The sequence below is a fragment of the Tauraco erythrolophus genome, chromosome 1, assembly GCF_009769465.1.
Source record: "Tauraco erythrolophus isolate bTauEry1 chromosome 1, bTauEry1.pri, whole genome shotgun sequence".
Classification (NCBI taxonomy): Eukaryota; Metazoa; Chordata; class Aves; order Musophagiformes; family Musophagidae; genus Tauraco; species Tauraco erythrolophus.
The window spans coordinates 119,848,389-119,863,601 of record NC_141465.1 but is presented as its reverse complement, the minus strand read 5'-3'; the positions used below and the strand labels follow the sequence as shown (position 1 = coordinate 119,863,601).

General features: G+C 38.8%; 1 protein-coding gene across 9 annotated transcripts in view; it reads left to right on the top strand.

Annotated features, from left to right (window-relative positions):
* Positions 1 to 15,213, top strand: part of GRIA4 (glutamate ionotropic receptor AMPA type subunit 4) — a 250,369-nt gene that overhangs the window by 157,192 nt on the left and 77,964 nt on the right. For all 9 annotated transcript variants that reach the window (XM_086613715.1, XM_086613693.1, XM_086613706.1 and 6 more), the window contains exons 5-6: positions 12,378 to 12,431; positions 14,418 to 14,576. In XM_086613715.1, the coding sequence (XP_086469841.1) occupies positions 12,378 to 12,431; positions 14,418 to 14,576 (213 nt within the window). The remainder of the gene's footprint in view (positions 1 to 12,377; positions 12,432 to 14,417; positions 14,577 to 15,213) is intronic.

Sequence of the window (15,213 nt, the reverse complement as noted above, 5' to 3'; positions counted from 1 at the left end):
TGTATTGCATAAGTGACTAGAAACAAAGACAAAGCCCCATTTTCCTACGTGCATGAAATTAGAGATTGTTTTTACCATCACCTTTCCAGCTTACCAGGACAAGATAGAAAAAAGGAGCTAAAACAAAGATACAGAAAGATAAAATGACATCTCCACAGTTTTATGTAACAGATATAGCTTATATAGCAGAACACATTTCTAGTGATTCATATTCTTCTGTCAAGGCCCATTATGTCCTTGTTTATCAACATCCCCCTTTTCACAACACTTTTCAGCAGGTGGTCTTTTAAAAGCACAAAAGTATTCTGTTTGAATCGAAGGATGAAAGTCAGTAAGAGATGGAAAATTCTCTGCTTGTGTGTCTCTTCTTTCCAAGTTCTGTTTCTGAAGTGCTCTCCTGAATTTAGTATAAAGAACTTTCTGCTTAGGATGAAATGAATACTTGAAACACATTGTAACATTGTGATTTCTATTTCCTACCGACTAATCCGCTAATACTGGCAGCAAGCAGTACAGCATCTGAACAGTCCAGGCCAAAGGAGTCATTTACTGCATATGGCACAGCAAGACTCAGACCCAGGTGTTTCTCTCACTTTTCACTAGGAGTTTTCCTTCTTTTCTTACTCATTCTTTTAATTTTATTTTTCTTCCTGCATTCTAATATAGTGTATCTATTTGCATTTCTGGCTTATTCACTGAAAATCAGACGTCAAGTCGACCTAAGAATAAATAATATCTACTAAAATTAGAAAATCATTACTGTAATCTTTTTATATATTTACTGAATTTCTATTTGAAATACAGAACTCATGTTTCAAAATAAACATGTCTACAAAAGAAATGTGGTTTTATTTATTACTGAGAAAGCCCAAACAAAGTTAATACCAGATACCTATTTAAACTGATCTTAGGAAATCCCAAGTCAGGCTTCCCAGTTTAACAAAATTATTATTTTTTTATTTTTATTCTTGTTCTTGTATTGTTTTATTCTCATTAGTATTTATTCATTGCTTAATTTGTATCAGTACAATCTGAAGCAATCCAGAAGTTACATACAGCAGAACAAAACAGTGTTTAGAATTACAAAAACTGCAAGTGAGGACTGGTAGCCCTTTGTTTTTGTGGGCTTTGTTTTTCTTTTAGACCACCACTACCATCAGGACCATAAAAATCTCATTCCCAAAAACGCACCGAGCAAGCAAGAAATAGCACTTACTATGACTAATTGTGAAATATTTGCAAGTTGACTGAGCAGGTAGTACCCGTGTGCTGACTAGTCGCTGTCAGGCAGGAGGTGCAGTGTCTCGGTGCTTCTTATCCCTTTGGTGGCAAAAGCATGTGGCACTCTGTTCTCCACTCAGCAGCCAGTATTAGTAAGGACTGTACAGACTTAATGTCTTAGATGTCCTAGATGTCTTAGAGGATGTCTTAGAGACATTGTCTTCCTTTCAAATATAGTTGAAATTGGCGAATGTGTTAAAAACTATTTTACTTGAAAATTGATAGACAGACCCACAGACAGCTCAGTAGCACAAATACGATTTCCTTAGGAAAGAGGACTAAAGGTATATAACGAGACACGCACATTTAAGGAAATGTCATATTACTCTCTTCTAAGTTTTACTTGCATTTAGTTAGTTGGAATAATTTACCTTCAGTAAATTACATGTCAAAGATTTCTGTGGTTATTTCTTCGTTTACTAACTTTCAAGCAAAAGTGAAGTGTAATAAAACGATGAAATTATGGTCAGATTTGGAGAATAATAGAAAATCATTTTGAAGATTTCAGTTTTCAGTGAAAACATATGTTATTTGTTCAGCCATCGTATTTGTTCTTTTTACTTTTCAGACACTAATAACACTTATCACTAGAGAAGCAGACTGTTATTTGGTTGGTCATAGCTGACCTCACAGCTATTACTTATAGTTTGTTCAGTGCTCAGAAATGTGTTCAGATATACAATGAAGTCAATGCTCCAAATAGATTTTACAATTAAGCTGAAAAGTGTAATACAGGAATCATTTAGATTGTGATGGATAGTTTTGTTAACTGTAAATACTTTAGACCTTTTCTTCTGGCCTTTCGTTATTTTTTTTTCTTTTTGCTGTTAATCTGTATCAAAAGGACATTTAAGTTTATGTAAGGAAGCTTTCAAAAGCATGAAAAGCTGAAGTTGGAAGTGAACAGCTATGGTCTCCCATTTCTTTTTCTGCCAGACTTCCCATTGTCAGCACATATTAAACACTGCAGAGCAAATAAGGTACCAGAAAAAAGACGAGAGTCTTAGAGCTCTGAGATTTTTTTTAGGCAGATTTTGAACCTGGTTTTGAAATTCAGAATGTGAAGTACTGACATGAACAGCTATATTCTACGAACAGAATAACACAATAATTGGGGTTGGAAGTGACCTCTGAAGGTCATCTGGATGCTCCCCCTGTTCAAGGGGAAAAGCTGAGATCAGAATATTCATCCAGTCAAATTTTCAGCACTTCCAAGGATGGAAATTCCACAAGCCATTTATGCCCTATTTCAGTACTTGACTGCCTCGTGGTAAAAAAAAAAAAAATTCCTTACATCTGACTGGAATTTCTTGTGTGGCAACCTGTGTCCTTTGCCTTTTGTCCTGTTGTTGTGCACCTCCAGGAAGAGTCAGGTAATCTCTTCTCTACACTATCCCAGGGGGCATTTATATGCATTACTAAGATCTGCCTGAGCCTTTTCTTCTCCAGGCTGAACAGTCCCAGCTCTCTCAGCTTCTCCTCAAATGACAGATGCTTCAAGCCCTCAGTCACCTTTGTGGCCCTTCTCTGGACCTACTTCAGTATGCCCATGTCTCTCTTGTACTGGGCAGCCCAGCACTGCACACAGCATCCCAGACGTGTCTCACCAGAGCTGAGCAGAGGGGAAGGATCACCTCCCTTGGCCTGCTGGCAATGCAGCCCAAGAGGCAGTTGGCTTGCTTTGCCATGAGGATGCCTGACTGGCTCACGGTAGACTTGTCAGAACCCTCAGGAGCTTTCCTGCAAAGCACTATTCAGTGTGTACCCAGCCTGTGCCGCTGTGTTCGTTGGTCAGGCTGAGAGTCAGTTCAAAAAAATAAGGCACAGATCTACACAGATGAGCTCATTTGTTTCTCATTACTCTGCACACCTATAGGCAGCCCTTGAGATAAAAATGCCTTCTGAGTGGGTGAACTGTGTATCATCTTGTACTGATTATTGCAAACCCATCATGTGTTTGCATCCAAAACAGCTAGAATGAATATCAGGGTGGTCAGATCAACCTCTTTGCTACTTTAAGTGACCACATCTAAAAAAATCCTTCACTAAGCCAGGCAACATGCTTGTCCAGTATTTTGATCCCTCATTCTCTGCTACTAAATACTCTGCTACTCCTTCCTAATTTCAGATAGTCCTTTTGGGCAGATTTTTACCAGGAATTGAGTTTAACTGTGTTTCCATAATGACCTTCATGCAAAGCTCAGCGAAGCAAACTGAAAGACACAAGTAACTGTAATTGTATTTGCCTAGGACCTTTATGTTTACTTCTTCCTGAAAGAGCATATTGCTACTCCTGATTTCTGTTTTCTCAGGCTTTTTCATATGCAATAACATCTGCAGTGTTTGTTTCTATATTTGTACACAAAGATACATAAATAAACACAAGCACATGGACATACACAGGACCCTATTCAGCAAAAACATGTTTCTTCTTTCTGCAAGAATGGCAATGGATTTCATTTCTTTTCCCGTCTGTAACAGCTCCATCCTCTCCCGCCCGTCTCCATCTGACAAAGTTCAAACCTCAGCACTCTGTGTGTTAGATGTCTTCCAAGGTGTCCGCTGTAAGCAGCATTTTCTTCTGAATTTTGCATAGTGAATCAGTTTTGCTGTCAGAGATTGTCAGCCTGGCCCCTGCTCTATCAGACAGGCTGATTCCAGTATTTTTTTCCTGCTCCCTGCCCTCCCCTGCCCCTAAGAACTAAACAGGATGTTTCCCAGTAGACAGGCACCACTTTTCTCAGCTCTATCAGTGCTCTGTATCAGCAAGATCAAGCCTTGCTGTTCATCCAGGGCTCTATTTGCCTTTAAACACAGAGGTGAAAACTGCTGTGCAGCATCTGGCACACATTTAACGCTTCGATGTACACAGCTGAATTGATACCTAATAATAAAAAGAATGTACATTGTACTTTGTAATATTAAAAATTAAACATGGATGTAAAGTTGTCGCATAGCAAAGTATTGGTATCATTAATCTTATCTTGTAAAAATTACAAGCCAATAAACTCTAATTAATATTAGCTAACAATACTTATTAAGAGTCACGATAGGGAAGTAGCTGCAGAGCGTCTTGGATGCTGTTCATAGCTGTCTAACTAACTCAGTGTTTCAGTGTGTTGTTTGACATTGCTGATCCTCAGCTTCCCCAGCCTGAAAGAGCCTTGAGATATGTAGCTGAAAAGTACCATGTATGTGTTAGCACTGAAAACCACATCTCCCTGATGGGTAAAATGGAGCAGGCTGTCACAGCAAGATTGATTATTATTATTACCATCAAAATGAAAGTAAATAAATGTGTAGAGTAGAGAAAAGTAGAGAAGCTGACATTTTCCACTCCTTCTTGGTCTGCTCTTGATATTTTGCCACAGGAGTGCTAAACCCAGGAAAGTAATGTTTGACCGCTGAATTTCTCTAAATTGATCAAGTTGCAAATTTTGTGATTTTTCTCATCTAAATTTCCAGTGTGTCTTCTAACTGAAGCTAACAACTGGTATTTTTGCAAATGCTGTTTAGATCGTTGGCATAATTAATCTAAGATAATAATAATAAATTAAAACATAATGCTTTAATAAATTATAGCATAATACTTACAGGAAGGCAGAAATTAACCAGACGCATGAATTAAACAGAGTATTAGCTCAATGTGTCCTCCACAATTTCTTCTTCTTTCCTGTTTTTCATGCACGCAGCAGCACGTTGGCACAAAGGATCACTAGCACAACACAGAGAAGTATTTATCAAGAGATCACGTTAATTTACATGTATTTTATTTGAGTAACGATGTCACTTGAGTCAGAAATGGCATGGCATGGCTCGTCTCTCACTGTCTCCGGTTTTCCTCTATATCTTTTAGATTTGCGTGAACAGAATGCAGGTTTAGTTCTGCTCACACAAAACTACAGGAGCAAATCATTAACCAAAGAATTTGGTATGTGCATGGCACACAGTAATTTGGGCAAGTAGCAGTGTTGTTGGACTTCAGGGATGTTGTTCACTACTTCAGGGATGTAGTAGCAGCTCTCTGTGTATCTCCTCTTAGTCCCAGGGGGGTTGGGACGTTCATAAAGTGCCTTTTCCTCATCATTCCTTTCTCTCTATGCTTTTTTTCCCTAGAGGCCTGTGGAGTTGCTTCTAAGCAACATTGTAATGTCAATGCAAGCTGATAGCTCTTCTCCTTGAGGGATCCAGCTGCTGGCACTGCCACCAGCATCTTCCTCACCCCGCAGAGCCAGGAGGAGCTCTCTGCATAGGCTCATTTTCTGTGAAGCAGCTGGGATTTTGCACACAATAAGTCTCACACTGCACAGTAATAAAAACACATTTTGTCACTCCACCACACAACTGATGAGGTTTGGACCCAAGAAATAGGTTATTTCAGTTACTGAAAGAACAAACAGGTGGTGGAAGACAAAGGATGAATATAAATGGTTAGAGGGATTTGTAAAGTGACCTTCTTCTTACACCCTTCCTCTCTTTCTGTGTTTTTCCCTACAAATCTGCATGTCCCACTTAGCTCTGAGTGAGCCTTTCACAGGGGTAGGCTTTGCACACAAACAACTTTAGCAGCAGCAGAAAGCAACCAGCCATGCTCAGGGCACTGGGTAATGGCCTTTCAGCCACCTTTCCAGGTTTTCTTCCCCGGCAGCTGCCCGCACCACGCAGGGCTCTGCCCTAGTAGGTGGGCGCGGGCGCGGGGGCTGCATGGGAAGCACCCTTCCCTCTGCTCGGCCGTGCGTGGGGCAGGCGTGTGCACCCCTGTGCCGACTCAGCGCCTGCCTTCACAACAGAGATGCGCCAATTCCTAAGAAGCCTCTTCTGCTTTGTTTGTTGCCTTCTTTGACATCCTCTCTGGTGGCTGTAGGCTGTTAACTGTCCACCCTTTCCTCAAGAAGAGTGCCCTTTTGCGAACACTAGCTGTTAAAATTAAGCTTATTTCTCAATTGCTTTTTTATGGCTTTGTAAAAGCCGTATTATCCTTTCTTTGGATATTGTATAAAATCCCATTTCAGTTGTGGTTTATATCATCACCGTTTCTGCCACAATATTTCAGGTCAGGTCTCAGTCTTCCATCTTTAACAAGTCTCCACACTCTTTATATTGTGTTAGACAGACTTCATTTTATTGCAGGTGTTCTTTTTCTTAAGGCAGCGGATTGTGACACAATAGCAAAGAGGAAAACCTTTGTTAAAGTCCCATTGGTAATGCACAGCTATCACCCTTTGAAGAGATTTAACTGAAAATAAGTGCTTTTCACTCCAGCTGTGCTGACCTCCATCTTCTGGAAATCATAACGAGAGACATTTCCTGCTACAGAAGTTGAACATTCTTTTTAAATGAGTTTTATGCAGTATCTATTTCACAGTAGTAGAGAACGGAGGATGACTTTGGGCCTGATTCTCTGTTCAGATGCTGATGTAAGTCTGGAAATGGTTTTATCAATCAGTGAACTTGCCATTCCTGGGAAAAATAAAAAAAAAAAAAAAGAAAAAAGAAAAGAATCAAAGCAGACACTGGTAGCTCTTATTTTCTATAGTGGAATAGTTTCTGAATTTCCTAGGCCAGGCTATTGTACAGCTAAATGGAAAGAACAGTATTGTGTGATAAAGTCAGAAAGTTGGGAGTTATGTCTAAAGCTTAAGTTGGATTCGGATCTCACTGACCCTGCTTTTACCACGCTTTAAAGTCAGTGGTATAATTCTAGTTACTTTTGGTTACTACTGGAATCACTGAAATCAAAATAAGATGTTTTCTTAATTGCAGTATGATAGATCAGAAACTAAAAAACCTCACAGTGTACCATGTTTTTTTAGTTTGTTATACATAAATGCACTCACAGAATGTTTTTTGAGAAAAAAAAAGTTGCATTAGATTCTGAAACAACCTTGATAGCCTAATGGCTGTAATAATTCAATTTCTTTGATTCTATCTGTTTGCATTTACTGAAATGGAGTATTCAAATAATAGTGTGACTACTGGATAATATGTGGAATGGCTCTTGTTGTCTTTCCTGTTAATGGTAATTTGGGAAGCAGATTGTATTTTATTATTCATTCTTCTTCAGAACAATGTTGATTATTTAATAATTTCTTCAGTTTTACAAATAAGAGTAAAAAAGAGCTCCAATTCTAGGTGCTAGCCACTTTGGCCATTGAAATAAAACAGGCAAATCAATATACAAAAGCCAATGTAGCATCATGCTTTCCATTGCTCTCATCCTTCCCCAAAGAAATCACAAATCGGTTCCTCCTTCCCAGCACCTTCTTCCCAAAATCTCCCTAGGCAAGCTGAAGTCATCTTAAACTGTCATGCAACAAAAGCCAGGTGCAATATCTGTACGTGGTGTTTCAGGAGAAGTCAGAGTGGGAGTACAGAGCAAAAATAGATATTTAGAAGGTGTAAGTGAAGAAGTACTGTGTGAGGGGGAGGAATGGTTCTGATCCCACTCACTCAGGTTGCCAGCACTAGGAGAGTTTTGAATCAAAGCATCCTGAAACAATGAAAAGGACAGTTACACATGCAGAAGGTCCTGCCTGACCTAATCTGACCCTGACCTACCATATCAGCAGTTTCATGGTGTATCACTGCTTGTATGACTGGCTAAGCCCGTCTTTGATGCCTAGCCCTGTCTGAGTGTCCTGGTTTCAGCTGGGACAGTTAGTCCTTTTTAGCACAGCTAGAAGAGCTCCGTGTTTTAGATTTAGTCTGGGATTCGCTATGAGAAGAATGTTGATAGCGCGCTGGTGTTTATAGTTGGCACTGAGACCTCAAGGACTTTTCAGCTTCCCTTGCTCTTGCCAGTGTGCAGGAGCACAACAGGATAGGGGGGAGCATGGCCGGGACAAAGGGTCCACAACTCCCCTATGATTTGAAGTTAGATTTAGGATTGAGAGCCAGATTGGCCAATGGAGTATTTCATATCATGCAGTGTCATGCCTATTATATAGATGAGGGTTGACCAGAAAGAAGGGCTTTTGCTCTTCCAGGGGCTCTCGCTCTCGGACTCTTGGAGTGTTATCTCACTCTAGCTTTTGTTCTCTTTTTGGACCTCTTGTCATCTGGGATCGTGGTGTTGGAACTTACCTGTTGTGGGATCATTAGCCAGGACGGGACAGATGTTAGTCACTGTGAGGTGAACAATTACACTGTGCATCACTTGTTTGTATGTATTATCATTATACATATATTCATATTCACGTTCATATTCATATTCATATTCATATTATTAAATTTTTCTTGTCTCAACCCACAAATCTCCTTCCCTTTTCCCCTGTAATTCTCTTCCCCATTCCCTCGGGGTGGCGGAGGGTAAGCGAGTGGCTGTGGGACGTTTAGTTGCCGGCCAGGCCAAACCACAACACGCAGGTTTTGCGACTGATCAGGGTAAGAGCCAAGCTAGACCTCCTGTGCCCTGGGCAGAGCCACCATGGGTGCCTGTGGCAGCATCACCCTCTCCTCAGGGCCTTCCTGTTGAAATGAAGACAGTTCTTACTTCTCAGCTTTGTGCTATACATGGATCTGCCACCTGCCCCACGGATGCTCAGGGCCCGTCTAAGAGTCGGGCCCACAGGCACACAAAGCATCTCCGTTGGTGACAGGAACATGCTCTTTTGAAGTGAATCTTCTGATTGCAGCCATTTACTGTGCTACGTTTCACATCCAGGACAGACTCAAAAGACACGAATTGGTTTTCTTTTGGATAATGCCAAACAAGAAGATGTGCCCAGAAGCACCCCTGAAGTGCAGCGTGAATTCAGACTAGTGACCAGGTTAGAGATAGTCCAGAGTAAACTCCTGAAACTTGCATGCTATAGATGCCATCTCCTTAGCTTTCGGAATACATTTGCTGGATCTTTAACTCCCCTTCCTCCTCTCTGTCATAGAAGAAAAGCATTCTTCCCTCACTCACCAGCACTCATCTGTTTAGTTTGTGGTTCAGGGCAATATCTACTGTTATGTGCATGGAATGGTTGAGGTTTCATTTCTGTTAAAGCTCTAGTCAGTGCTAACCAGTTAAAGAAGAGACAAGGAAACGGTGAGAGTTTGCCTTCCAGACTGAGTAGCTGTCAGAAACTCCTCCTTTTGTTATGAAAGACTTAAATTCATGGCCTCGATTTATCTCAGTGCAGAAATACAGTATAGAGAAAGGTGGTTCTTCAGATAGCAAGTATTCATATCCTATTTTATAGATCATAACCTACAACTTTGAGTATTCAAGAGAGAAAGGTGACTGTATATTTTGGATATTCAAAAGTATGAGATGCTCACAAAGCTGTTTCACTAAACAGGCACTTTTTTCCTAAATCATAAGCAATTCCTGGTTTGCAAACTGTGTGTGTGATCAATAACCATAAACATTTTCAAATTCAAGATCAGAATTCTTTCCAATCTTGGTTGAAAATACAAGATATCACCATTTCTCTTCTCTGTCTGCATGATCAACATTCTTAGGGTGAAATTCATCTCGGTTAACATTAGGGATATAAAATGTAGGTGTCTACATCAGAGCTCATCATCATCAACTCTTTTTCTAGTCAGTGCAGAAAAATACGCACTTTCAGGGCACAAGCTGTCTAATTAATTTTAGGCATGTGCTTTAGGATAAGATGAATCATTTCCTCAAAGTGCCTGCTTTTTCCACTGACAATAAAGGAAGTTAAGACAACTAGAAGATACATAAATGTGTACCTTTATTACTCACCCTAAGAGACAATATTGAGAGGGAATACATTGAAAATTTCAAATGTTTTTTTCAAAAATATTCTATATTGTTCATATTAAATCCAGGATTTCTACATGCATTTGCTAGGAGCAAGCACAGAAACAAATCTGCTAATTGTTTGCAGTGTATACTCATTTTGATGGTGACAGCTATGGATACGTATCTAATGTACCTCAATGGTTGCAGGTTGATCATGTGCTTGTTTTATTCGACTGATATGTTGCAACCATCGTCATAATTTGTGTTACAAAACCAAACCAGGGAACAGATCACTAAGGATGTTAATTGCCAAAGCTACATCAGCTTCCAAGAGCTCTAAGGGAGCTGCAGTGATTTGCCCAAGCTGAGGATCTGGTTATCATGTCACGTACATCTTAAATTGTGTCAGTCCACTTATGTTCAAACTGTGATACTGTAGTTGTTATTTAAAAATGTGATTTTTTAATCTATATCAGTTTCTCTATAATGGGAAGGTGAATGTGTTTTCAATACCATGTATTGCTGAAGGAGTATAGATGTAAAAGCATTATTAGTGTAAGGGATCACATCTCCATTGAAGCTATTGAATTCTCTCCTTGTGTCAGCAGGGATTTGACCCCTTTGTATTCAGTGTGCAAAAAAATGGCTTGACAGCACCCTTCTCACATGTGTTGTGTTAGTGATAGGGTAAAGTGTGATTCCTCCCTCTGCTACCTCCCAGTAAAATGGCAGCAATGGTATTTAATCACTGATCTTAACGATAGTTTGATTGAGTCAAAAATCAGCGATTCATTTGTATGAAGAATGACAATCTGGTCATGTCTTGAGAGGGTGGGGTCTTTGGGTTTTTTTTTTAGTTTACGGTTTGCTTTTTAAATACGATCATTTTAGCTACAGACTATAAATCTGAAATAGAAGTTAGGAAACAAGAAGAACAAAAGGATAACAGACAAATTGCTTATTCACTTCATTACTTTAAAATAATGACATTAAACAGTTCTGACAAGATACTTACGCTACATCCCTTCAATTTTCCCTTCTACTCTGCTGTAAAAGCAAATTGACTTACTGGAGCAACAGAGTCGGGAATTAAGGATTTCCAAGTCTTAAACCAAATTTACATCCTTGATCCTTGTGTATCTTTGGCCAAATTATTTAGTCCTTCAGCAACTTGTCTCGCATCTCCAAAATGTGATATTAATTATTTTTACTACACTGGAGAAAGGGACTATCCGGCGTAGTGAATGTTTGTTCTGCCTTTTGAACATGAGGTGCGATCCATGAATGCAAGAAGTTGCCAACTCTTCAGGACATGGCCTAGAGCTAAGATTTCCAAGCAGGAAAGGAGACAGATCTATAAGTTTCCCTTTACTTATTGAGTAACCTGCACTGCATGGAAAACTTTTGCCTGTATCTTATTTGTTAGTTTGGAAGGAAGCTAAAATGCTTTGTGGAGATGATTACATGAGGATAAAAAAACTCACATATTTGGGCTGCAAGCAGACTTTATAAATGAGTGGTAAACTATCAAAAATAAGAGTTAAAAGGACTCTTTACTGGTATTAAATGCAAGCTGCGTCTTGCAGACATTACTGTTAGCTTCTTTAGTAAAACCAACTTTTATCTGTAATGAAACTATTAGCACCATTTCCTACTGACAAAATATTATCTCCTAATTTTTAATTTTCGGCACATTAAATAAGAGGCATTCCATCATAGGAATGGTAATAATATTGATACAAGGCGTGAGTTGACATAGTTTTTGTCTAAACTCTGTTGTTGATCTTGCCATATCAGGACTGTAGCAGCTGCACATCGTGGTTGTTCCCTTTTTGCATGACTTGATGTTATAATTTGGTTAAACACTCAAGGGCAGCCTCACTGTCCGTTCTTGCTCTGTCCTTGCTCCTGCCCCTTCCCAGAGACTTCAGTGTATTACTAAGAACTGAATAGCACTCCTAGTACTTGACCACCTCAAGGGCAAACGGCTTTGATCCCAAGAGATGAAAACCCAGTTTGATTCATAAATTCCACACTTATTTAAAATGAAAAGGAACATCAGAGGGTAGGCTTTCTAGCTAATCCTTCTTCTGAATTTGTATCCCATAGATAACTGCTCTATTTGATAAAATAGTTTACTACACTAACATTTTCAGTCATGTGGAAGACACTCAGATTACCAGTTCATTACTTTACTCACTTTAACTTCTTCCCATGATTAAGCACCTGGGAAGTTATAGCTATCGTATTGCAGAAAGTCTCTCACCATTATATTACTGATGTTATATAATTCAGAATTCACTTTTATCTGGCTATGAAAACAGCTTTCTACAGAAAAAAAAATATGACATTGTTTTTTCCTTTTTTCTTTTTTCTTTCTCATTTCTCTTCCCAGATTGTGAGCGTGGGAAAGCATGTTAAAGGATACCATTATATTGTTGCCAACCTGGTAAGATACTTTTCTAGAATTATACCCCTGCTCGGTAAGTGAAACACTCAGTTTTGCTTTGAAGTTATAGCTCTTCACACAACATTTACCATTTGTCACTAATATGTGGTTGCGCATAATTCATTCTTTATGGTGCGTAAAAAGAACTTGGTTTTGTTCTTACAGCCATCTAGACAAGAAGGGCACAATGTTACCCTCTTAAATTTTATCAAAATCAATGTAGCATAAAGGACTGCTAAGTGTATCTTGTGGCTGAATTAAAATTTACAGAACTGCACTATGATTTTTTGACTCATCTTTTTGATATTACTAACATAACAATTCTCAAGGTAACTTTTCTATGTTCTCCAAGGAACATTCATTTTGCTGTAAGATCAGCTATTTCCAGTGAAATTGCTACTTCAGTATTTTCATTCTAAGTCTAAACTGCACATTCACACAGATAGTGTTCAGAAGAGGGCAAACAAAGAGTAAATCCAATATTTAATTATTAAAATAACCTGTTCTTTAAGCCAAAATACCTGCCTGGCCAAGCACAGTGAATGTAGGACAGGCTCTAATGTATAGTTTAAAATGTTTTCTTTTTACTCTCCCTCAAGGAATTTTAGTTAACATGAAATATTTTATTGTGCTTTGCTGTACTTGTACCTTAACTCAAGATCACTTCGGATTATTTTTAAGACCTCAGGCATTTTCAACGAGACATGCCTATTCTCTTAGGTCTTACGAATTGGATTTCCAGCATTACAAATTTATAGTTCCCCAAGTAACTTTTCCCGTGCAAAATAGTTGCTGTAAACAAGGAACGGATGTTGCAGTGAACTGCTAGTTGGATACACAGTGGAGACAGGCACTTACCTATTTCAGCAGGGGCACACGTTGCTGTCTACAGGCTGTTCAATAATGTGGGTAATTTGACTTCCTGATGCGTTGCCTTTTATATTTACTGTCAGTATCTTTTAGGATACTGTCCTTAACAGGTTTTTTCCTTGGGGTATTGGGTCATAACGCCACTTTCCTTTTTTCCTAAATCTTTCTTTTTTAAGTTGAGTGTGATAATACCCTTCATTTTGCACTGATGAATGTCAGTCAGAGAAATTTATGAAAATAAAAATACGATAACTCTGAGCTAGCACTAAACATAGTGGCTAGGAGAGAAGCAGAAAGATATCTTACTATGCTTACTTCTTAGTTTGCTTTAGCAGTTTGCGTTATGCAGTTTCTTGAAGTTCAGTTATGTCTGTAAGGCAAACTTTACTAAATAATTTGTCTTTATACCTGCTGAACATATCAACTTGAGAAACTAATAAGTCAGGAAGTATATGTACTTTATTTTTAATGTCAATGTTGGACGTCACTCCAGGCTTTCAATATATAGCATATTGGAGAGCTACCACCATCATACTTCACAGAAGTGTGAGTCTGATGTTATGTTTTCCTTGCACTAACAGTGAGATCCTCATGCGCTGTCTCTGCCTTCTAATATCTATTATATTATCTCATTATCTCAGACACCTTCAGCCTAAACAATGAATCTTGGAATAGATGTATGTATAGAATAGTGTTGTTCATTTTACAAAAATGCAAAGAAACAGGGATATGTTAGTGAAAGCACTAGTGCAGTACTCATTCAAATCTGCCAACTGTGATGGAAAATGGATTAAGGCTTTAATATTCTGCAGGCAATTCTCAGTTGATTCACCAAAGGCATTTCTTCAAAAACTGTCTACCATTCCCAGCAATGTGTTGCTTAGCTGTCAAGAGCATCCTAGCAATAATGTGGAAAGTTATTTCTTGGTTTTGTTTCATTCTTTATTACACAAATGGAAATTATCAACAGAAGTTCAACATTATTCTCTGATTTTAAGTTTTGGCTTCTAATGGAAACCTGCTTCTGTACGGTCTTTATGCTGCCTTGCTGACCTAGAGCAGATTGGACCCACAGTGGTGTACGAAGACAAACAAAATCTGAAATTGATTTTCTAGGGATTCAAAGATATTTCTCTGGAGAGATTCATGCATGGAGGAGCCAATGTGACTGGATTTCAGCTAGTAGATTTCAGTACCCCGATGGTAGCTAAGCTGATGCAGCGCTGGAAGAAGCTGGACCAGAGAGAATACCCGGGATCTGAGACCCCACCAAAGGTACTGGCTGATCAGAAGCACTACCAAAGATATCACTCAAGGGTACCAATTTCTGATTAACATTGTTGAATACATGAATTAATATCTTAATGTTTAGGCAGAGGAGAAGGCAGTTGATCTTACCATTACTGGCAACTAATTATGCCTATCCTCATTGTATGATAGAAACACAAACTTGAACACATTTCACTGATGTACTTCAATGTCTTTTGTCACTTATTTTCCAACCTCACCCCTCTACTGACAAGAATTAAAGGTCAAATGCCTAACTGACAACTTAATTTCAACCAATTTTATGTGAATTATTCTAATTATCTAGATTCACTCAGAGTGCAGAGCTTTCCTGACAGCTGAATTCTTCTGTATATGAGATGCAACCACAATTGTAAATTTTCTACCCTTAAATTTTCATTTGGGATTTCCTCTGGAAATTCTACCCACCTCAAAACCTGGTGCAGTAATCACTTTCAGGTATGATCTTACAGGGAAATTACATCCCAGTGTTCCTCTATCTTAATCCCTCACAGATGGATAACAAAATATTTCTCTCACCTGTAATTTTCTTGGCAGGCAAATCACAGCATAGCTATAAATATGACTTCATCAAAATAGTTCTGCTAATGTATATACTAATGCA